Source organism: Zingiber officinale, chromosome 3B (assembly GCF_018446385.1).
Source record: "Zingiber officinale cultivar Zhangliang chromosome 3B, Zo_v1.1, whole genome shotgun sequence".
In the NCBI taxonomy this organism is placed as follows: domain Eukaryota; kingdom Viridiplantae; phylum Streptophyta; class Magnoliopsida; order Zingiberales; family Zingiberaceae; genus Zingiber; species Zingiber officinale.
The window spans coordinates 88,413,587-88,438,978 of NC_055991.1; the positions used below are offsets into that span (position 1 = coordinate 88,413,587).

The following is a 25,392-nucleotide window of genomic DNA, read 5'->3' on the forward strand; positions in this document are numbered from 1 at the left end:
TCAGCTTAAAATCATTAACAATAGAAATCAAAATATTTTTAAAATTTTAGACTTTAAGACAGTTGACACTGCTATGGGATAATCAGAAAATTCCATGTGGATAAGGGAGATCAGTAATCCTACGGAGGTAGCAGTTCAAGTTAAGGGAAAATCGAGTCAACCTTAACTCCTTGACTCCCCCTGATTCCTTGGTGCCTCGACTCCTTGACGACTTCGTAGAGCCCCCCATCTCCTTGGTGTCCATTCCTTTGGTGCTTTAAATCGAGATTTCATACTCTGGAAAAGAATAATATGTGCATAGAATCAGGATTTCATACTATTTCAAGAAGAGAATAATACTTACACCGAATAGAGATTTTTGACTATTTCAGAAAATGAATAAAGCTTAGTGGTTTTTGTCTATTTCAAGAAGAGGATAACGATCATGTGAATTTCGAGATTTCAAATTATTTCAAGAAATGAATAAAAAATTGTGTGGATTTCGGAACACATGGGAACATAGGTCAATTTTTTTAATAACAAATCTCAGGATTTCTTTCATTACATGTCAATTTTTCAGAAATTCAAATTCCTTAGTTCAATCGATCAATTTCGGTCAAAACTCATTGATGAATCTAAAGAGCTATGCTCAAATCCATTCTAAGTACTATAAGTTTCTAAAGTACCTCAGAATCTATATGTACCCTGTGTTATCAGCTCAAGTCATTAACAATAGTAATAAGAAGGTTTTTAAAATTTCAGACTTTAAGACAATTGACGTATATACATAATTTATCATAGAGATGTCAAAACTATGTATGAATATCATAAATTCCTTCAATGTACTATCCTCATTACATTACATATCAACTTTTCATAAATCTAAATATCAATGGATTTATATTAAAATCCATTGATGGATCTAAAGCGTTTTGGTTAGATTCATTTCAATACCTGTGTGTTTCTGAAGTGCCCTGGAATTTATATGTATCATTCTTTACTAGTTTGAAGGTCTTTCCAATAGTGCTCAAAATATTTCTAAACTTTCACAACTTTGTGGTCTAGTTCTTCTAAGAACAGTATCATATTGGTCGGTTATGATCTTCATAAATCAATATTGCTTTGTATTAAAAAAATAGAATACTATGATGTTGGTTTTTAAAAATTAGTATCATAGTTGAAGGATCGAAATAGCGATAGAGGGAGGAGGGGTGAATATTGCTCGTTAAAAATCTTTTTCATTTCATAAAACTAAATCAAAGTTTAGCAGCGGAAAATAAGATAGCAAAAGAAATACTCAAAAGACATAGATGGAAACTTGGTTCGGAGTCTGTGTCGACTCCTACTGCAAGATCTGCGATCCTTGATCGCACCGTTGGGTAATCCACTAAAATTTCTCTTTCCGAAATATTCAGAAAAAAGGTAATTCGAACAATGAGATTTACAAAGAATTATGTAAGCTAAGTAAATATACCGACAATGAAGATATAAAATGAAGAATTATCGGAGCTCTTCAGTGTTGTAGCTTGCACACAAAGTTGAAGCGTAGATCAGTAGCAACTTGAACAGAGAGGAAGAAGATCAGAAGGTTGCACAAGAATTCATTATCGTCAGCTAGGATGTCGAGGTCTTTTTATAAGCTGTGTACGGTCAACCGAAAAAGCCTTCAGTCGACTAATCCTTTTGGTTGATCAATCTCCCTATTGGTCGACTGATCATACAGAATTCCTTCTTGATCTGATCGTCACTTTATTAATAGCATTTATTATTCGATCGACTGGTCACCTTGATCGGTTGACCGATTTAGCTGATTTCCTTCTTCGCTGAGATTCAATCTTTTTCGTCATTAATGTCTTTTAATGCTCAGTCGACTTATCCCTAGGTTCGGTCAACCAATCTGCATAACTTCCAAGTTTTACTCTGTGTTATCTGAATCCTACCACCAGTGACGAATCCAGACAAAAAGGAAGAGGGTGCTCAAAGAAGGGAGCTGGAGATTGTCTTCCTTCTCGCTGCCCCTCGGACTACAGCATACTGGTGAAATTTTCCGAGAGCAAGGGGGTGCTCAAGCACACCTCCGCTTCCCCTAGATCCGCCACTGCCTACCACATCAGCTAGGTTTGGTTGACAAAATCTCCTGTTTGATTGATTAATCCCTTCGGCTCCTACATAACAGAGTTAATTTCATAGTATAAAAAAATAACCCTGCAATATAAAGTTAGCACAATAGTATAATAATGCATGAGTAAGAAAAGACAGTAAGACCTATCTTGATCTCAATTTGAAAATATCTCAGTTTCTTCAGTTGGACTAACTAGGGTTTGTCCCTTCTCAGGACACGACCTCTCGTCGCTCCACTCCAGTTGCTTACCTCAACCTACCTATCAAATATTAGATCCTCTAGACCTGTTTAGACTTTGGCTCAACATTGGATTGGCTCTCAGGGCTTCCCCTTAATATCAGATCCTCCAAACCTATCGAGTCCAACTGCCAGGTGTCAAGTCCTTCACCCACTTGGACTTTCTACCTAACTTCAACGATTTGCTAAGACTTTCCTACCTAGCCGCGACTAGGACTTTTCCCTATTGAGTAAACAGTCTGCACACTTAGTCAATTTATCAGATAACAATAAGACTTAACTTGAACATTTGACACCATCAAAACTCAGGTTCGATTCTGATACACCTTGTACCAATAATCTCCCCATTTTTAATATTTGGTAATCAAGGTTCACAATTAAGTTTAAACATAACACATAAAAATTATGGCACATGAATTTTATTAAAAAAAACTTTTAAAAGAAGAACTCCCTCTTAAGTAAAACTCCCTCTATATTATACCATAATATCTCTTCCTTTTTAACACACATAAAAAAAATTAGGATATTAGCAAGAACAAAGTTTGAAACATTCCAAGAGGAAAACTAAAGTTTGGAGTTAGAAAAATTACTTGAAAATTTTCTAAACAAACTTTTCTTATCAAACATGTATGATAAGTTTGAAAGTAAAGTTTTGAAAATATTTTAAGAAAATCTAAGAAAATAGATTTTTGAAGAAAACATCTTGAAAATTTTCATGGATAAGTAAATAAGTTTAGAAAATTTTCAAGAAAGCATAAAATAAGTTTTGAGATTTATCTGAAAATTTTCTATGGGAAACCAAAAACTAATTTTTAAAATTAGTCTTTAGAATTTAGAAAACTTTTTGAAGGAAAATAAGTTTTGAAATTTTCTAAGATAAAAATTTTGAAGAAGAAACTTTGAGTTAAAAACTAAGTTTTGAAAAAAAAAATTAAGTATATTTTTTCAAATGAGACATATTTTTCTAAGGAAAAAAATACATAAGTGTATAATATTTGTAATGTTTCCTAAAGAGAATTTTGAAACATATTTTGAAAATCCATAAGTCTTTGAAAAAAAAATAAAGAATAGAAAATTTTGGACCAATAAGTTTTGAAAATAAGAAATTTAAAAATAAAAGTTTTGAAAATATTTTAAGGAGAAGAAAAATATAGAAAATAATCTTTAAATAAATGTTCAACCTTCATACTTAACTAACTACCACAAGATAGCAGCTACTAACTCAGATTAGTCAATTTAAGTTTTGGTCTCTAACTAGTTTATTACTAGCTAGATTACTTAAATTAATAAATATATTTCTTTAAAGCCCAGATTGATATTGATGTACTGACATAGACATCTAAAATGTAGGCTAAGTCCTAAGTGTTGGAGCAATCCCAATGGTCCGTGGAACCATGTGTTTTGGTGTTTGGGCAAAAGGTTTAAGTTAGGTTTACCCTCGTTATTTGATATGTATACTTGAGTTGTGCAGGACTGCATGTGACACATGTGACTCAGGTTGACGGCTTCGGGTCCGATGAAGGATGGAGCATCCGAGGGACCGTGGACAAGGCAGCAAGGACAATGGCCGAGGGAAGCGACTTTGAGGCATACGCGAAAGATGACATTGGGGACGAGCCGCGGGCTTGGATGCATCCGAGGGTCGAGAGCTAAAGGAAGTAGGCTTGAAGGCAAAAGGTCAAAGCTGTAAAGAAGAGTCAAGTGAGTCGTGAGGGTCCGAGTGTTGAGAGAAATGTACTTGGGATGGGAAACCCTAGGTTTAGGGTTGTACCAGTCAACTGATACTGGGACCAGTCGACTGGTGGTGAGCACAGAGAGCTTCTGTGCCCGAAACGGCTGGGATCAGTCGACTAGTCCTGGGACCAGTCGACTGGTAGAGAGTCGTTGGGCTGGCACCAGTCGACTGGTGCAAGGACCGGTCGACTGGTAATGGGCAAATCAGCAAGGCTGATTTCCTCAAGCTCTATAAGAAGGAGCTTGGGATAACCGACCAAGTTGACGAAATTAGACTTGGTTAAAGCCTAATTAGTAGTCACCAAAGTGCTAAAGGTCTCTTCTGTCCAAGTGTTCTTGGTTGGTGTTGTGGTGAGGTTTCTCCACCCACAAGGAGGTTGAGCTAGCCGGAGTTTGCCGGGGACTAATCCACCGACGGATTGAGGGATCGTCCACCTTACGGACACGCCGTGGAGTAGGAGCAAGTTATCTCCGAACCACGTAAACGAACGTGTTAGCGGTTTGCATTTCCATTCTTGTATTTGGTGTTTTGCTTTCTATTTGTGTTCGTTTGTATTCCGCTGCGCTAACATCGTAGGAAGCAAGGATTTGGGGGCGTCGTCCATTCAACCCCCCTTCTAGCCGGCCGCAAGATCCCCCAAGACTAAGTATCTCACACTGTTCTATGTTTCACAATACACAAAAAAGAGATCCTACTGTGCTTGTGAGATGCTGACTGTTAAAATTGTCGGATCATATTTTCTACAGTATTACCTAAGCTAATTCCTCCATGATATATTTGAAAGCCTAAGTTTTGTAAAATATGGATATAAAGGAAAAAGCTTTTGAAAACTAGCAGTTAAGAATAATACAAAAATAAAACGCTATTCTATAACGAGAATGAGTAAAGAGAGTGATAAAACATTAGTACTGAATATATAATAGCATAATCAAAATGTCAACAAAAGGTCAAACATAATAATAGTCTAGAGGTATGTTAAATCATGCATCATTGGGGGGATTGATGGTCAACTTTTTCGCATATGTTGGGATCAAATTTATATCATCGGTCGTTTGAACCATGTTTTCGGTCGACGGATAACTTAAATCAAGTTATCCATTTCACAATGTCTATATTGTGGGGTTTGGTCAACCGAACCTAGGGTTCGATCAACTGATATATTTTTTTTAACTCATCTCATCATTTCTAAGTTATTAACCATGGTTAACCTATAGTTTATGTGAGATGATTTTATTTTAAGTTGATGAAGTTGAGTTTAATTAAGAGTATTAGTATTACTTTTAAATTTAAAGTTAATTAGTTAAAGATTAAGTTTTCAAATTATGAAATGTTGATAATTGGGTTTTATTAAAAAAATTTAAGTTGTGATTAAATTGAAGTTGCTGTTTTGAATTAATAATTATTTTTGGATAAAGTTGATAACATATTTATGAATTTGATTGATTGCATATTAGTTAAATTATTTTGTTTTAATTAATTAAGATTATTTTTATTTAAATGCTTACTTTCAGATTAATTTAGATAATTATTTAATTAATTTTGAATTAAATTAGGATTAATTAAAGTAATTTATTAATTAATTAAAGTTATTGATTAATTAATTAAGGTAATTTAATAATTAGTTAAAATTTAAATTAATTAATTTTAAATTTAATTAATTAAGATTGATTTTAAATTGTTAATATTAATTCAGTATTAGTTTATTAATTAATTTCAAGTTAAATTAATTAGAATAGTTAATTTCGAATTTAAAGTAATTCATTAATTGATTTGAAATATTAAGAATTCTTATAAAAAAAAAAGATTATTCAATTCTTGTTAGATTCAATTAGTTTTGGATTCATCAAGAAGAAGTTTATAGGGTAAATTTCTAGACTATGGTGAATCATAATGAAAATTATTAGAGTAACCACATTTGAAATAACTTCCCAAAAATGATCAACCTAAAGAACTTAATATTAAGTTTTAGTCTAACTAGCTCATGTTTAACTAGGGTAGCTTTAGCTAGATCCATTAGGTCTAGTGCATTAGGTAGAACACATATAATTCAGCCTAGACATGCCTTCGATAAAATTTGCTTGGCGTACTATCATTCCAATCTATTCTGACACTATGTTATTAGGGTTTGTTAAACCTTTTTAACTAATCGTTCTAAGTTAATTAGAAAAGTAAATCTAAACCTAACTATGCATATTCAATCAATCAATTAGGGTGAAGAATTTTTCATTTTACCCCCTGAGTTATAACTTAGATATGATCTATCTAAGAGATAGATCTGACTCTTGTGGACCCAATATTGATTTGGTTCATTTTATTTAGTTAAACATGATTTAGGGACTCATGTTTGGACTTGATTTCTAACGTTTTGACTAAGTAACGATAAATACGATTTGTTGGATATGTTTGGCTTGTAGCTGAGTCTGAATCTATTGTACACGATTCATTGCGATTCAAGTACTATATTTAGACACTTAGATCCTAATTTGAACTTTTCCAACTTCTTCTTGAGTCGCTCCACTTGACCTTTCAAGTTAGAATTTTCTCCTTTAAGTTTTACAACTTGAGTTGAAGTTCCAACTTGAATTTGGTCAGTCAAGTGACTCAAGCTAACGTGCTCCTTAAGATGATCAATTTCCTTAAGTAATAAGTTATTTTGTTCCTTGGACTTGGTTATTTTAAAAAAAAAACATTTTACTATTTTAAGTAAATTAGATTTAGAAGAAAATGTTACCATATTGAGACTTTCGGAAATGGATGCATATACATGACTTCTTTTGGACTCATCATTGGACTCAGACTTCTACTCGTCCTTGGACTCGGAATTAGAATCAAAATCTTCATTTGTTGCCATAAGTGTAAGGTGGCTCAAGTGCTTCAGTTCTTCCTTGTCGGACTCCTCGGAAGATGACTTGTCCCAAGTCGCTTAGAGAGCTTTCTTTCTTCTTGTGGGCTTGGACTTCTTCTTCTGATTTGGGCACTCATGTTTGTAGTGTCCCTTCTTGTTGCACATATAGTAAATTATTTTCGATTTGATTTAATTTGAGTCAGGTGGCATCTTCTTTTGTACTCCTTTTGAATTTCTTCTTATTGAACATCCTTCTGACCATGTTCATCAATTCTTCTTCATTTCTTGAGTTTGAGTCTGACTCACTTTTAGGTTTAAGCTTTGTTCGGGATTTTGTCTCCTTACTTGGCCCTACATACAATGCAATTCCTTTCTCGACTTGACTCAAGTTAGACTGTTTATGTAACTCTAATTCGTAAAAAAGTTCGTCTAATTTAATAATTGAAATGTCCCTTAAAACTTTGTAGACATCTACTATTGATGTCCATAATGATTTTCGACAGAAAACGTTTAGAGTATACCATATAATGTCGTAGTTTTCCGGTTGATGTCCAATTAAATGGAGTCCGTTGAGGATGTCTTTGAGTCATACATGTAGTTGAATTGTAGTTTCTCCAGGCAATATTTTTATATTAAATAAATTATTAAGTAAAAGATCTCTTTTTGTTACCTTGGAATCGTCGATTCCCTCATATAGTTTTACTAGAAGATCCCATAGTGCTTTGTTCGAAAAGCAGTTAAGTTAATTCAGAGCGTCTGGCTCTAATACCAATTGAAGGATCGAAATAGCGATATGGGGGAGGGGGGAGATGAATATCGCTCATTAAAAATCTTTTTCATTTCATAAAATTAAATCAAAGTATAGCAGTGGAAAATAAGATAGCAAAAGGAATACTTAAAAGACATAGATGGTTACTTGGTTTGGAGCCTATGGTGACTCCTACTCCAAGATTCGCTATCCTTGATCACACCATTAGGTAATCCACTAAAATTTTCATTTTTAAAATCTTCGGAAAAGAGATAATTCGTACAATGAGATTTACAAAGAATTATGAAAACTAAGTAAATATACCAACAATGAGATATAAAATGAAGAATTGTCACAGCTCTTCGGTGTTGTAGCTTCCACACAGAGTTGAAGCGTAGAGGAGTAGCAACACAAACAGAGAGGATGAAGATCAGAAGGTTGCACAAGAATTCATTGTCGTCAGCTCAAATCTCAAGGTCCTTTTATAAATTGTGTTCGGTCGACCGAAAAAATCTTTGATCGATTAATCACACAGAATTCCTTCTTTGCCGAGGTCTAATCATTGCTTCATTAATACCATTTATTGTTCGATCGACTGATCACCTTGATCAGTTGACCGATCTGGATGATTTCCTTTTTCGTTGAGATTCGATCTTCTTCATAGTTAATGCCTTTTAATGTTTGGTCGACTAATCCCTGGGTTCGGTCGAACGATCCACCTAACTTTCAAGTTTTGCTCTACGCGATTTGAACCTTGCCACATCAACTAGGTTTAGTCGACTGAACCTCTTGCTCGGTAGGCTGATCCCTTCGGCTTCTACAAAACAAGGTTGTTCCATAGTATAAAAAAAATATTCTTGCAACATAAAGTTAGCACAATAGTATAACGCTATGTAAGCAAGAAAAGACAATAAGATCTATCTTGATCTCAATTTCGAAACCTTGTGGTTTTTTCAATTAGATCAGCGGCCTAGGGTTTGTCCCTTCTCGGGACACAACCTTTTCGTCGCTCTACTTCAGTTACTTATCTCAATCTACCTGTCAAACATCGGATCTTCCAGATCTGTTTGGACATCGACTCAACATCACATCGGCTCCCGAGGCCTTCCCCTTGATATCAGGTCATCTAGACCTATCAAATCCAACTGTCGGGTGTCAGGTCCTCGACCCACCTAGATTTCCTGTCTAACTTCCATGATCTGCTAAGCCTTTCCTATCTAGTCACGACGTGGTATTATTTTTTTTATAGTGATATTGATATTTGAAATACAGAACCAACATGGTATTGTTTTTTTTTATAAATAGCACCATGCTATGTTTTCAAATAAAATTTTATTTTATTTTATTTTTATTAATTTATTTAACTTTTTTTATTCTTTTGGAATTAGATATTAAAAAATAGGGAAAATATTTTTTATTAATCTTCTTTTGTAATTTTTATTAACATTTTTAAATTAAAAGTAATCCTAAGATTAATGATTAAATTTTTTAAAAAAATAATTTAAGTATAGAAAAGTTATTCATAATATAATTAAATTTTTATGGCATTTTTAATCTTGATCGGACTGCACAAAGAGGAGAGAAAAGAGATATTTTGATATATATATATATATATATATATATATATATATATATATATATATATATATATATATATATATATATATATATATATATATATATATATTCTCTCCTCTTCCGTGAGGCGTGAAATAGGAATAAAGTGCAGTTTTTAGGTTTTTAAATGAAATTTAGGGTTTATTTGATTTAAGTTATAGGATTATAAATAACTTAAGTATTCGTGAATATATTTAATGTTCGGCTAAGAATTTATTTATATTCATTTAATCTATACAAGTTCAATTAAATAAACAAGTTTGAATATCTCGTTAAACTAAATAAATAAATTTAAACATATATGTGTTCAGCTCGTTAATATTCGTGAACACGTATGTGAACAATGTTCACAAACCATATTCATTAATAAAATTCTATCAATATGCTAAATAAATAATAAAATAAAATAAATAAATACATTTAATTATCAAGATCAATAACTAATTAAACAACTAAAAATTTCAAACAATCAAATAAACTTAAATTGATAGCTCGATAATATTTAAACGAATCAAGCTCAAGCCAAACTTGAATTAAGAGCTCAATAATATCTAAACGAACTAAACTCAAGCCAAACTCCAAATAAGCTCAAACTCATAAAAAAAATAAACCAAGCCAAGGTTTAACAATCATTTCAAAGGCCTTGGCTGAACTTAACTTAATTACCTTATCAAACAAGCTTGAATACTCCAAAAACTTAGCTCAGCTCAACTTGTTTATAGCTCTATTCATGTATAATGTTGGTTATGTGATTACCCTCGATTATGTGATTCTCAAATAATCATATAACCAAGATTATGGAGAATAAAATATAACTTAATATTATTTAGTTGAACTTAGATAATGCACTAAAAATTTATTTATTCAAAAGTTTTAATACATAATCTAATTTAATATTTTACTATATTATCCTTAGTTACAAAATAAATTATACAAATTATTATTATTTTTCTTTTTTAACTTTACATTTTTTTTTTTGAACTTTATGCTATTTTAATATTATATATATATAGCTAAATAACTAATCAAACAACTAAAAGTTTCAAACAATCAAATAAGCTTAAATTAATAGCTCGATAATATTTAAACGAATCAAGTTCGAACTAAGCTCAAGCTCAAGCTAAGCTTGAATTGAGAGCTCAATAACATCTAAACGAACTAAGCTCAAGTCAAACTCCAAATAAGCTCAAGCTTACAAAAAATAAATCAAGCCAAGCTTAAACAATCATTTCAAAGGATTTGGCTCAGCTTGACTTGGTTACCTTATCAAACAAGCTTGAATACCCCAAAACTTGGCTTAGCTCAGCTTGTTTACAACCCTATTCATGTATAATCTTAGTTATATGATTACACTTAATCATGTGATTCTCAAATAATCATATAATCAAGGTTATGGAGAATAAAATATAACCTAATATTATTTGGGTCAACTTAGATAATGCATCAAAATTTTATTTATTTAAAGATTTTAATACATAATCTAATTTAATATTTTACTATATTATCCTCGGTTATAAAATACACTATATAAATTATTATTATTTTTCTTTTTTAGTTTTTTTAAACTTTATACCGTTTTAGTATATATATATATATATATATATATATATATATATATATATATATATATATATATATAGCAAAAAAATTTTATTAACCCCAGAATCAAGAAAAATCTCATTTTTTTTTATTCTGGGTTGTATGCTCCTTTTACATACGTATCAGGAATGGATCATTACCCGAGAGTCACTGATTACCTAAACTAAACAGGGTTTTCATTGATAACCTTAGTTGGACAATTAAGGTTATCAAAAATTGTCACGCCCCATGGGTAAGGTTGGCCGACGAAAATTGGACACACCTCCCCTGTAATAGTGACAAATGAAATCAATATACATTGTCACAAGGCTACTCAGAAGCAAACTACAGCCAACACTGTTGAATGTAAACACAACCATGCAGTTTATAAGCAGCCCACACGGCTGGAAGTAAACACAACCACGTAGTTAATAAACAACTCACACGGTTGAAATAAAAAGACATCGGAAGTCATAAAATAACGATCACAAAACCACAATACAACTAACTGCGAGTCGGCTCGGCTTGACACGACAACATCAAATCAAATATTAGAAACCATAAAGCCGATCTCCATACAAAAGATATATATACATGAATAAGTCCAAAGCCGATAATACAAACGGAAGCAATAACAGAAGAAGTCGCTCGATGTAACATGGGACTAGTGGACAGGAGCTCCAGACGACTCCATAAATCATTTACATGTTACCTGGAGAAATAAACCAGTTCATGGGGTGGTGGGTGCTGGGACTCAGCGGGTAATAGACAGATAGTGCATGAGTATAGTAAAGAACTAGAGATATGAAGATATCTAACAAGGAAAATAGCAGATACCACAGTGATATCATAATAAATATCCGTACATGAAACTATATCCTAGGCTAGTACTAGGAGGTTAGGGGTAGTAAGGTTCTGCTCATAACTACAAGAGTATCATGTGAGGTACGTACAAACTACCAATAAGTAAGTTAGTGCCTAACATAAGGAATAAGTATATATCTCCACATATACGAGCATATCACATAGATATAATAAGAGAAATGCATAATTAAACAACCAACTGCATAATCAAACAAAATAATAGCATCGTATGCACGGATGGTCACTCCCGCCCATCCCTCTGCACCATGATCCCTGTATGGTCGAAAGACGAGGTCAGTGACAAACTGTACACCACTCCAGCTACCATTACTCTCGAGTGGCTGAGGGGACAGTTGCATAGTAACTAACTAGCTACATAGCGATGGGGATCCTTGCTGCCCACAACTCCAGTTATCACTACCCATGAGTGAGCGAGTGGGAGCACGAAATGATTGTTGGATGATCGGTGGTTGGCTTGAAGGGGGGTTGGATAGACGACACCCCCAAATTGATCGCTTCTCTACACGGTTAGTTTACGCAAGCGGAATATACTAAAATAAAAACAATGAAAGCAAAGCAAGAATGCAAATGCTAACACGATTCCTTTTACGTGGTTCGGAGATTCCTTGCTCCTATTCCACGGTGTGTCTTTGAGGTGGACGAACCCTTGATCTTTCGATGGATCAATCCCCAGCAATCTTCGACTAGAACTTACTCCTACTCGGTGGAGTATAACCTCTCACAAAAGCTCTCTTCCTCTTACAAGATGAACTTAGGTTTAGGAGGAAGAGAGTATGGCTTGGAAGCTTTAGACAATGACAAGGAGTGATTCAACAATAATCAGTAACCTCCTTCATGCTTAAAGCTTCCCTTAAATAAGAGGAGAGAGTTGATCAATAAATCAACTCATCTCGGCACCAGTCGACTGATAGTTCCATCAGTCGATTGGTGCTACCGTTGGAGGTAGTCAACGACTACTTCACAGCACCAACAGTCAGCCAACGGTCACTTACCGGTTGACTAGTAAAACTATCAGTCAACTGGTCGATGCGAGCTGAGCGAACATAATGCTTCTGTTCGCTCCCAGTTGACTGAGTAATCGACTGGACCAGTCGACTGTAACTTCTAGCAGTCGACTGGTCCGGTTACACACTCTCACTCATCCTCTCTGGAGTCACCCTCTTGAAGCCCTCTTCCTCGGCCTTCGTCCCTCAGATGCACCCAAGCTTGCGACTCCTCTCTGTGTCATCCTTCATGTTACCTTGAAGTCCACTTCCCTCGGCTCCACTCTGTTGCTCCTCGTCCGACGACCCCTCGGATGTCTTCCACACCATCCTTCACCGACTCAAGGATCCGAGTCCTTGGATGAGCTTCCCAAGCTTAGCTGCACCAAGCTCCTCATGTGTGTTTCACCAAGTCCTGTAAGACTTAAGCGCACATATCAAACATATATGAAAACCTAACTTAAACTCTTTGACACACACATCAAAACCATGATCGTACCGATCAAACCTAGGTCGATTGCACCAACAAGAACAAGCGGCACACTCCAGCTATCATTACCCATGAGTGATCGAGTGTGCGACCCTAACTGACGACTCTCTTACGCCACAAGGGAGACAATGGTCGTCAGTATGCATGCAATGATATGATGCGCAAGATGCAACAGTCATCATATATATATAAACAGAAATTAGGTATGCTATAGTAAATCAGCTTGCTCAATAAGGTATGTGAATAAACAACAATCAAAGCAAGTAAGCATGGTATCTAGTATCTAGTAAATATCATAGATAGCAACGAGAGAATGTATAGATATAGGAACGAGTAGCTCAAAGATCGAGTGAATAAGCATCAAACACAGGAAAAATACTAGTGGAGTCAAGATAAACACAGTAACTATATATAGCTCATGCACTAAGATCAATGTACTAAAGAGACAAAGCAGAAAGTACCCACCTTTATATGTCGATCGTGCTAAACAATCCCATGTCGAGACGTACGTCTCGAATCAACGTCCTGCAAATCACATGATGTACAATTTAGTTAATCACATATATAACAACTAACCCAAAATCCAATCCTAATTCAATTAGGTAATCATGTTTAATTCCACCTAATGATCAAAATCTAATTAGATAACAAATTTATCCTTAATCCACCGATCAATTCCTTAATTCTCGTCAATCAATCACTAATCAAAACTCATCATAAATCCTTCTAAATCCACTAATCATTAGTTAACTCACAACATCAATTTAATGATTCTAATAACACTCATGAACTCATCTAAATCAATCAATCAACTAACTATCCAAACTACAACCAGAAATGAAATCAAATCCCATCATGTATCAACTGATTCCAAATATGGCATAAATCCAAATCAATTGATAATTAACCTAATAAACCAATCTCCTAACTGGAAATTCAAAATTTAATTAAGCTCATACCTAATCCTTACCTTCGTGTATACATCGGCGTTGGAACAGTGGCGACCCCTCTGGTGAATGGCCCACAGTGGATCCCAGCAAGTGAAGAGGGCGTCAACTCCTATAATAGTCAACAATGTCATCCCTCCCGACAATCTTGGCTGCAACATCGTCGAGCTGACCTCACACTAAGGGCGGCGACATCAAGTTAGAATCACACTGTGAAAGGGCCACTGCGACTCGATCAAGCCAGGGCTCGGGCTAGGGCGGAGTGGTTTCATTCTTGGCATTGCAACAACATCAACTCTCGAAGGAGGTCAGGCCACCTACGATCAGTCGTGCACGCGAGGAGAAATCGCATGGCCAGTGACAATGCGAGGAAAAATAGGCGATAGAGGCCCTCACATCGCTGATGGCTGGATCGAGTGGCTCCGGCACTCAGGGGTAGGGCAGCGGTAGCAAATCTAGGGCACGCAGACGGTGAATCAGGAGTCGGGGTTGACGAATCAGGAGTCGGCATCGGCAATGGGAGCTAGGGCACGACTCGGAAATACTCGGGAGAAGGGGCAGCAACAGACGAGTGATGCCGGCGTAATCGAGCGACAGCGTCAGGCGGTGGTTGGCACAGCAGGGATGGAGACGGCAGAGCGAAAGGGAAATGACCAACGAGGCGGCGTGGTGCTCAGGAGGCGACGACATCAGGCTTGAGAGAAGAGGATCGGCTGAGGAAGAGAGTGGTCAGCGACGATCAAGCATCGGTCGTGGTGGCCGGCGTTGATGCCCGACGATCGGCGACGAATCAAGATCATTGTGCAAAAAAAGCGGGTCCCGCCGCCCAGCGGCCCCTAGGCCTGGCCCTACAGGAAACTTAGGAGGAGGTAAATCAACGATGAATGTTGACGGCGACAAATCAAGATCGCGAGAGGGGAAGGAGGGTTGGCGGTGAGTTGGAGGACGAGAGGAATCAAGGAAAACGATTAGATTTTATATATATATAAAATTTAAGTTTAATTAATTAAATAATTCTTTAATCAATTTCCACTGAATGTTATTCCAAATAAATTTTCTTGAGCTTAATTATTAATGTCATACAAATTTCGTTTAAATCTTAAATTTTTTTTAAAAATCAAATAAAATTATTTTTTTAATAATATTTATTATTTATTTTACTATATCTTATAAAAATAACCCCAATTAAATAGATCCTTCAAATCATCTTTTACCTAAATAAATATTTTTTTATTTAGTAGACATATAATCGATAAAGAATACATTTTTATAATAAGTAAATATTTTCTAAAACTTTGAAAGGGTATGCAATTCTTTTACGACGGATACGCAATTTTTAAAGGAGATATATCATAAAAGATATTTTGTCTTTTATATGAGAGAGGGCAAATATTTTATCTCCGTTGATAATTAACCTATGATTTATTAAAGTAATTACTTATGCAATCGTTAATCCATGGGGGCATGGACTATTTTTTTAAAAAATTACCCTTACAAAAACTGATTTAGTGGCGAACACAAGGTATTCTATAGTAACAGACGAAAGAATAATTCGCGTTGTCTTCACCACAGCTGCGGATGTAAATATTCTTAAACTAAGTCCTAGCTTATTAATTTGTTTCCATATGGTATTAAATGGCAATTAAGGTTATTACTTTTTTTTTATATGAGATCAAATGATAATTAGGACTGTAATAAATACTAATGAGCAAATTTAATATTAACTTATGTTATATTCATTTAATATATAAAAAATAAACTTTAATATTTAAATATTAAACTTCAATCAAACAAATTTAAAGTATAATTTTAAAAAAAAATCAAATAAGCACAAGTTTGATAACACCCAACCGAATCAACCTCAAATTAAGCACGAATCAAACTTACACTCATCAAAAATAAAAACAAACTTAAATACAACTATTTTAACGTATTAATTTATTTTAGACTTGATTTGACTCAATTATTTTTTTTAAACAAACTTGAACAACATAATTGATTTAGGTAGTCCACATATATAGGACTAAGAGTTGAGTTTGTTTAGCAGATACTACATAATCAAGACACTCCCCCAATTAATAGCTAAGGCATTTTGTAAGGTAAAAAATAAACAAAAGATGCCAAAATCTATACTGCATTGTGGTATATACAAATATAATTAGACTCCTGGATGATAGAGAGGGTTCGAAGAAGTGATATCGGTATGAACATGGTCTCTCGTCACGCCCAATTCTTTACAGCATTCCATTGACAGCCGCAAAGCAGCAGCCAGGCCAAGAACAATAAGAACACCTGCATCAAGGGGAGTAAGTGATTCAGGGCTATCTGAAAAGAATCCTTGAAAAACAAAAAAGAACAATCAGGGAAGAAACTTAGAGCATGCAGTTTTACCTTTAAGGCTATTTCACAAGAATTTAGGATGGTATTTAAATGACAAGTAATTTCAGTTAAATCTTCACATCGTTTGGTCGATCCAGATAATTGTCAATTGTGCAAGAAAGATCGAGACAATCTTGACATTTATGACACTTGGAAGGGTAGGGATAAACCTTATTTTCATAATACAACAACCTTTCAAATGATAACTTCATGGTTATCATCCCACAAACTTAAACTTTTGGCAAAGAACTTTTGTATTGCCTCTAGAATTTGAGATAACCAACACATGGGCTAATCGTAGAAGTATTACCGAGGAACTAAACCCACTGAACAAACAACCATATCAATCTAGCATAGACACTATCTATGCTCGGCACGAATCCATCCCTAGTCCTTCCCACACTCCACATTGGCAGAGGTGTTTGCAAGCCAAGATTACACCTATCACCTCCTGCCAAAGCAAGTTGGGCACCATCTATTGCATAGTTTTGTGTTGGTCAAGAAGGCATCCATGTTCGAGTTGAGAACATGTTTTAAAAGTGAACAGAAACAAGGGAAGCTTCTTTTGGCTGGAGCTCTCAACACCTACATGTATATGCATTTGATAATGCTCCAAAAGAAACTTCGATGATGCAAAATATGCAGACGGTATTGTTCCATAGGCACTATGCAGAACCCGACAGATAAAGATGTTCACGAGAGGATAAAGAATATACCCGTTATGACATTCACAGGTAGCGAAGAAATACCAAGAGAAACAGATACTAGCACATCCAAAAATAATCCTCCAATTAGAAGGGCAAATGCAACCCAAAGTGGATTCAAACATACCTGTTGGCAACAAGGCATGGGTTATTAAAGACAATGACAAAGAACAAAGTAGTGGCAGTGAGAAAAGCACTAAGTAAAGCCTACTAACATACCCTTCCATTCTCTGGTTGTGCTCTACCTTGAACTGAATTGACTCTCCAAACCTGGTAATTTGTCTGTTCAATGAAAAGTTTACAAAAATAAGAAAAATATAGGTTAACACAGAGGTTCCATAGCTGATAGCACAAATATTAACATCTATTTATGAGTAAGAATAAAAATATATAAAAATGAGGATGCCAAAAAAGAAAATTACTCCTTGAAGTAGTTGATTCAGTTTTCAAGATGGGCTGAATTAGCAAATAGTGGTAAGCACAACACCACCTACAGCACAAGCACTACCAAACATGTCATCTAAAATTTCAATCTTTTTTGTAATATTAAAAAAAAATATTGTACGTTTATGAATTTTATAATTTTATGGTTTCTACACTCTATGCTTGTTATTAATTTAAATTAAATCATTTATAAAATCCATTTATATTTATTTATATCTTTGTGCTAAAAATGGATAACCTGGGAAAACATAGACAATCTTTCCTTCCTTTTTATGTGATTTATTTGTGTTCATATATATTTTACTAATTTATATCTTTATTTCTAATAACCATATTACCAATATTTATGGTGTCATGGCAATATTATCATTGACCTAGAGTGAATAAAACTAATTTAACCAAACCAAATATCAGAAATTACAGAAATTATTTTCTTAGCATGGCATTTTATAGTTAAATTTTTTTAGCATGACTTTTAACAAAACAAAATAAGCCTAGAATGATATCTCACACAAAAATCATGGTAACTTCAGAATCCAAATATATCTAAGATTGCCAAATATCACTAGAAGTGCAAAAGTTTGTATAGAAAACTTACACTTGGATGGGACTCAGGAAATGGTACATTTGAAGCCACCTGCCTGCGGCAAAGCTCACATGTTGAAAACCAAAATTCTAGCCGAAGTTTAAAACTAAAAAGATTTCAATTTGCAGAACACATACTGGCATATCTCGCATTTGTTGGACCCTTTAGTATGGAACCAAATTTCTATGCAAGTGCGATGCACTTTTGCCAGTTCACCTCTGCATCCACATCCAAGATCAATCAGCAGTTCTTCTGTTTGCTGCTGCTGACAGATTCTGTCAAGTAAACACACCTCAAATTCACATGTAAGCACTACATGGGTGATAGAAATCCCAAATGAAACTAGAAGCATCTAAAAAAATACAGGATATGAGAGAAGAATCACACAGCTACAACATCTGCCAAGTAAATACTTGATGAAAAAAAAATCATCTTATGAGACCCAATCAATTAATTATAGAGCAGTCTGAGTAGCGCATCACAGGAATTATCTTAATCAGCTCAAATAAGATAAGAAGAGATTAGAAGAAATAGTATGATGTCGTCTTGATGCTTCTTGTAAGCATCTTTGTCGGCTCGCGGGGCATTGGCAGGAGGAGCCTCCGGAATGGGCTGCTCCAGAACGTACAGCTTACGCTCCTGGGTGAGAACTATTCTCAAGTTCCTGTACCAGTCCAGGAAATTCGCTCCGTTGAGCTTGTCCTTCTCAAGGACAGATCGCAGGGAGAAGGAATTCGTGTTTTGCATTAATGGTGGTGCTGTCAGCTGGAAGAGTTCGAAGCAGGATACAGTAGCTGATTCTACAACAGAAGCCGAGTATATTGCTGCATCAGAGGCAGCAACATGAACTTGGGGTGGTTCCTAGCATCGCTGACCCAGTTGAGCTCTATTGTGACAACAATGGAGCTATAGCACAGGTGAAGGAACCTCGCTCACACCAGCGGACCAAGCACATACTACGGCGCTTCCATCTCATTCGAGAGATTATCGATAGAGGAGATGTGAAGATTTGCAGAGTACCGACAGAGGCTAACCTTGACCAAGACTTTGGCACAGAGGAAGCATGATGGTCACACTAGGTCTTTAGGCCTTAGAGCCTATACTGATTGGCACTAGTGCTAGTGGGAGATTGTTAGTTAGAGCCCTAGAGTCAATCATTTGATGATTGTATGGACTCATGTATATCATATTCTTGTATATTAATAAAGGCTTTTGTTTGGTTATTATACTTATTTATATTAGTGCCAAATAGACTAAGTATAATAACGTTCTTAAGTAGAAGGTTCATACCTATATCAATCGATTAGTTGAATCGATAGTAAGATGATATAGGGAACACTACTCTAAATTATTTCTAGTCGAGTATTAGCATTCAGGGACAATGTTACTGATAAGATAGCATGTAGGTCACTCGATGACTTGATCTCACGTCGTGGATATAGAGATATCAGTTGACACAGAATGTATACTGAATGACCATGAGAAAGTATCATGGATCGTTATACGAGTGTCATATACTTTCGTCATGGCTATTAGTACGACTATTAGTCCTTAGATGAAGTCACTGGATCCCTACATAAGGGTTATGTACTTAGTTTCACAAACGTCACCGAATCGTGGACTATAAAGCGTTCTGGGTATATAACGAATTATGTAGAGGATGTGATGATGTAGATGGGATCTATCCTCCCATATGACGGGAGCGACATGGGTATTCTTGATAGAGGTGCATGGTCATGCCCAAATGAGTCAACATTAGATGTTGAGCTCATTTGATCGAGTGAGTCTACTGGGTTCAAGATTTAGATTGATTAGAGGATGACACGGTCTATGCCTCATATTGATCAATCTAGATGTCTAGGATAGAAGGACACTTGTCATTATTTTGTGAGTAGTCACAATTGGTAGTCACAAGGTGATGTCGGATCTCGACATTCTTGTAACTTGGGTAATAATGATGTGTTGCTAGATACCTCTCATTACTTATGCTCCTAAATGGGTTTAGGGCATTGCCAACGTTACAAGAACCTATAGGGTCACACACTTAGGACAATTAGGTGGAGATTAGGTTCATTTGATGATCAAGAGGATTAGATTCATTTGATGAATCAAATTGGATTAAGAGTAATCCTAATTGGGCTAACTTGAGTTCGACTCAAGTTGATTCATGTGTTAAATGAGTCTAATTTAGATTTTGACTCATTGAATCAATTCAATTTAATGAATTAGATTCATTATATTAAGTTGGCTCGAATCAAATGGTTGGATTAGATCCACCATGGTAGAGATTGAGTCAAGTTTGACTTGACTTGAGAAGGAAGACCAAAGGTCAATTTTGACTTGACCTTTTGCCACCTCATTGGTGAGTTGGCATTAGGTGGACCAATAATGATGTTCCACATCATCATGGGTGCCACCTCATGGAAGTTACAAAGTCACTCTCTTAATGGTTTCATATTAATTGCAATTAATGCAATTAATTGGTAATGGTTTCATATTAATTGCAATTAATGCAATTAATTGGTGAGTTTTTGAAAGTGGCCGGCCACTTGGTTTTTGGGTGTGAATTTCATTTTTCCCATTCAAGTGGTGTAACTTCTTCTTCTTCCTTGTGTTCTTCCTCTCAAGCTCTCCCTCTCCCTCTCCTCCTCCCTTGGGCGAACCACATAGGTGCTAGCACACCTTGGTTTTTGGTCATCTCCATCTAGTGTGTCCGTGTGGATACTTCTAGAGGACCGGCGCTTGACGGTCTTGAGATCCGCATTCGCGAAGGGCGCGCATCAAGGGTAAACATTTTTCTCGTAGATCTAAGTAGTAGATCAGTTTTTGAACTCGTACAAGAAATAGTTTTTCGAATTTTGTATACGAATCTTTGCACGGATCTACGGCTTTGGGTCCTTCGGGGTTTCCGCGACGCGAAAAAGCGATTTTCGCGGCTCGAAGAACCCAACACGCATCACAGGAATTATCTTAATCAGCTCAAATAAGATAAGAAGAGATTAGAAGATAAAGAATTTGGATAGATGCATGGAAATCATAAAATAATCTGAGCTCAATACCTAGCAGATTTGAACTGAAAATGCTATGGGTATTGAAATGAAGAAACTATCTAGAAGTCACAACTTAATAAGTAGACCAGATAATAATCCATACTTCAAGGTTGATGTTGAATGTCAACACCAAGAAAAATACCAGCATCAGAAAATAGGCATACAAAGTTCAACATATTGGATGCTCAGCGACTGGCTGACTCAATTTAAAATGCTATCACATCTAAAGATATTTTTACTCTATCCTTTTTTGGAGGGGAAAAAACAAAAAAAAAAGTTATATATGTGCAATTATATGCATGTATGCTGCGATATTTATTTATTTAGCAAACAGTTTCCCGAGTCCTTAGAATAATTGTTCCAACATCAACAAGTCTTCACATGGAGAAGGGAAGGTAAAAACATGATTAAAGATTTCCTTAAAACAGAAGACCTTTTTATTTTTTATAGCATGCTTTCCCTGAATATCGACTGAATTAAGAAACTGAAAGGGAAAAAAACACTAGAAAGTGCCCTTTTTTTCTTTGCACTTTGACCGAATATACTAATAAAATTCTTGGAAATTTTGCCTTAGCTTTTTAGACCTGTGGCTGTTGATAATTTTTTTTCAAGTATTGTCTTGTACTCATATCCCAATTATCTTGAAATATTGTAGTTCATGGGCCTTTAAGAAGAAAAAAAAATGAACAAGAGACCGAAACTATTTAACAACCTATAAAAGACCACTATGCTACAATTTACCTGCACTGGTCTTTGAAGCTTTCAGACCTTGGCAAAGAAACCTTGTTGGATGTAGCAGTAGCAGTAGCAGTAGCAGTAGCCGTAGCCACCTCATTGATTCTCTCGTACTCATCCAAGGCATCAAGCTTTGAGATGCTCGTATTAGGGTCTGGACCATCATCCACTGGGAGGGAGATGACCATACTAACTGTTGGAAGATGCACAGCCCCACCCATGTGTCTCCCTTCTAAAGCAGCACCTACCCCGCCTCTCTTTTGCGTCACTCCATTTTGAGATGCAGAAGCATCCTTCTCACTGTGATTAGTGACCCAATTCAAACAAGGTTCAGGACAATCCTCGTGCTCACTTCGCTTCACTTTACCGCATTCATCATTCGGCATTGATTCTCAACAGGACTACACCTCCTAAAAATCCAAGAACAGCTTATTAAGCCTTTTCCCTAACCAAGCGATTGAGATCAGCTTTCTCCTCCTCTAATCACTGTGATAATCATAAAAACTAATAGCTCATTAGAAAAAGCAGAACATATACCATTGCATTCAGAGGCCCGTGACAACGCGTCTTAGATCTGTTTCAACCAATAACCACCAGATCTTCGAGGATCAAACTAAACAAGTGATAAAAGAAATCGAAATCCACATAAAAGATTGTTTCTTTGTCTCAAAACCCTATAAGAACTCAAAATGAACTCGGATCAGTGCCGAGGAAGCAACTTGAAGAAACGATCTGCTCGCTTAAACGCACAAGATTCGAACTTGAATTGGAGACAGAAACGATTAAGAACAGCACGGAGAGACATCAAAATCCGAACTTCGAGAGGAGTTCAGAGGCCACACGCATCGAGGAGTGACATTGTACCTGGCAAGCGAATCGAAGATCGTCGAGAGAGCACAGATCTTCGGGGGGCGGGGAGGTGCCTTGGGCATATTCCGTGCTCCGCCGATCGCGCAGAATCGACGGGAGTATCGAAGATAGTTTGGACCTGAAGGCGACGGGAGTGATCTAGTGGTCGGATGATGAGTAGGATAACACGTACCCTAATAACCATTCACCGAACCAAACCCGTTACAAAGAAGTCCTCAAACAGTGGGACCCAGATGGTAGGTGAGGGGCATAGGCTTGCGTCCAGGAACGCGCAAATACCAAATCGGTTTGGATTACCTTCCTAATTATTACTATTAATTAAAGTAGAATTGAGAAAAAAAAAACATGGATAAAATAATTCGGAGAATTAATAAAAGAAATAAAAAACAAAGGAGATGAATATTTTTGCAAATGATTTTTTAGTTTATATAAATTGTGTTGGGAAGTGATGTATTGATTAATTCAGTTAGACTCCCTAATTAGTTTTAGGTGATCGATCTAATTTTAAGAAATTTATTTATTAATTATTAAAATAAATTAGAAAGTGTATACAATGATCAATTTAAAAATTTAATATGCTTTGATTGTATGTTTCATTTGGAAATTTTTTTTATAAATATATTATATTTGGAGATAATATTTAAATGATAATTTAAATATTTTATCGTGATATTATACTAAGAGATAATTTTTCGAATTTATCTGACGTTGCTAATAAAGAAACATTTCTACTAAACGAAATTATCTAATGACCCAGAAACAACTGAATTATAGAAAAATAATAATAAATGATTTTTTAAATAGAAAATCAAAAGCTCCTAATTATTCGTATTGTATAAAGAACATTTCTTTTAAAAAATATCAAAATAACACACCACTCATAATTTGATATCGAAATAGTGTGCTCTACTCTTTGATCAAAGCCGCTCTCGAAGTTGATGAAATTTTAATAAAAACTGTTTTAAGATGGTGTAATATTAAAAGTGGTGCAATTTTGCCCCAGGCAATAATGTATAAGGATAAATTTTTCTTAATACATAGTTGGCGTAAGAACATTGAGTAGATAGAATATTCATTGTGAATATTTTTTGATTTATCTTAATGAAAATTTTTATAGTGCCTAATCAGTCATTTCAAAAATAATCAGTGTAAATTAGATATCTAGTGTAAGTAAAAAAGTGATGTAATTTGAGTCAAAATTACTCTAAGGCTACTACAACCTTCTAAAGCTTAGGGGTGGAAAAAATATCAAAAATTTCAATATAACATACATACCATACCGATATATACCATTCATACTAAAATTTTTAGAATACCAAAAAATTCCAGTACGGTATAATACCGTACCGAAATTTACGATATCAGTATTGATATAAAATTTGGTATTTTTTAGTATTTCGGTATATACTGAAATACTGAATAAATTATTTTATAAATTATTTATGGTACGTTTAGTTTGCACATTTTTCATTTTCATTTTCTAAAAAAAATACACGCTTTTCTAGAAAATAGAAAATGACTTTTAGACATTCTCTATTTTTCATAAAATGCTATCTATTATTTTAGAAAACAGACATAAAAAATACAAACCAAACACCATTTTTCAGAAACGCGTATTTTTCAGAAAATGAAAAAGAAAAACGCACAAACCAAACATACCCTTATTTTTTCAATTAAGATTTTGAGCTTTAATAGGTTTTAGTTTATTTAAATTTTCTCTTTTCCCGACTCCATTTTCCAATGGCCCACATGTCGTAGCTCACTTCAACACTAATCTAAATCTTTCCTTCTCACCACCTTGTCAATAGGTACGTACGGATATTATATAAGATACTACATGAATACGGCGATACGAAAAAATTTAAAAGATATAAGACATGATATAACTAGGATACCATGATTATTAAAAAATATAAAAATATTACATTTAGCGTCTTATGATTTAATCCGTCAAAATTTATGACATTTCAAAGTTCACTCGGTAAATACGTTGTAGCAGCTACTGGTTAATAGCTGTTATAACAGAGAAAATTATGTTGTAGTAGCTTTTTCTCTGTTGTAGCAGCTACTGGTTAGTAGTTGCTAAAATATATTTATCAAGTAATTTTGAGAGGTCATAATTATTGATTCGGGATGAACCATATAATGCACAATATATCAAATCAAAGATCTCTGAATGAGCTTCGATTTGATATATTGTGCATCTTATAGTTCAATCTAAATCAAAAGTTATGACATTTCAAATTTTATTAAGTAAACACATTGTAGCAGCTACTAACTAGTAACTGCTATAATATAATTTTCTCGGTTGTAGCAGCCAGGGTCGTCTCAACGGTTCCATAGACCCTTGGCAAATATTTAAAAAATATATATTTTTATGTCTAATTTTTTAGAAGTAAAATTACTAATAAAATTATATATTCAAGTTTTTTTATAATAATTTTTTAAATTTATAAAA

The 25,392-nt window shown here is 34.9% G+C and overlaps 1 protein-coding gene, 1 long non-coding RNA gene and 1 pseudogene across 4 annotated transcripts; all 3 read right to left on the reverse strand.

The window, feature by feature from the left end:
* On the reverse strand, nucleotides 1–14,584 carry LOC121968429. The gene is made up of 3 exons (XR_006108138.1): nucleotides 14,190–14,584; nucleotides 13,685–13,744; nucleotides 1–276 (listed from the first exon to the last, which is right to left on the reverse strand). It is a non-coding gene; the product is annotated as an uncharacterized LOC121968429 (long non-coding RNA).
* A 1,034-nt stretch (nucleotides 14,585–15,618) lies between these two features.
* On the reverse strand, nucleotides 15,619–15,741 carry LOC121968740 (annotated as a pseudogene).
* A 368-nt stretch (nucleotides 15,742–16,109) lies between these two features.
* On the reverse strand, nucleotides 16,110–23,111 carry LOC122056744. 3 transcript variants are annotated; one of them, XM_042618842.1, is made up of 8 exons: nucleotides 22,929–23,111; nucleotides 22,602–22,677; nucleotides 22,071–22,474; nucleotides 18,417–18,554; nucleotides 18,292–18,334; nucleotides 17,469–17,531; nucleotides 17,262–17,376; nucleotides 16,110–16,458 (listed from the first exon to the last, which is right to left on the reverse strand). In XM_042618842.1, exons 3-8 carry the CDS (start codon nucleotides 22,448–22,450, stop codon nucleotides 16,325–16,327), a joined length of 873 nt encoding a protein of 290 aa, XP_042474776.1. In that variant the 5' UTR covers nucleotides 22,451–22,474; nucleotides 22,602–22,677; nucleotides 22,929–23,111; the 3' UTR covers nucleotides 16,110–16,324. The 3 variants fall into 3 exon arrangements, with proteins under 3 accessions (XP_042474776.1, XP_042474775.1, XP_042474774.1); XM_042618841.1 differs by lacking the exon at nucleotides 22,602–22,677; XM_042618840.1 differs by lacking the exon at nucleotides 22,602–22,677 and having other exon boundaries at nucleotides 16,112–16,458; nucleotides 22,071–22,550.
* Between the last annotated feature and the right edge of the window lie 2,281 nt (nucleotides 23,112–25,392).

What these genes read in the sequence shown, in the direction of transcription:
- LOC122056744 (XM_042618841.1), bottom strand. Translation starts at nt 22,450, where the DNA reads ATGCCGAATGATGAATGCGGTAAAGTGAAGCGAAGTGAGCACGAGGAT. An exon ending in AACAAATGCGAGATATGCCA is followed by an intron (nt 18,335 to 18,416) that starts GTATGTGTTCTG and finishes GCTTTGCCGCAG; the next exon opens with GCAGGTGGCTTCAAATGTAC. An exon ending in ACCTGTGAATGTCATAACGG is followed by an intron (nt 16,459 to 17,261) that starts GTATATTCTTTA and finishes CCCTTGATGCAG; the next exon opens with GTGTTCTTATTGTTCTTGGC.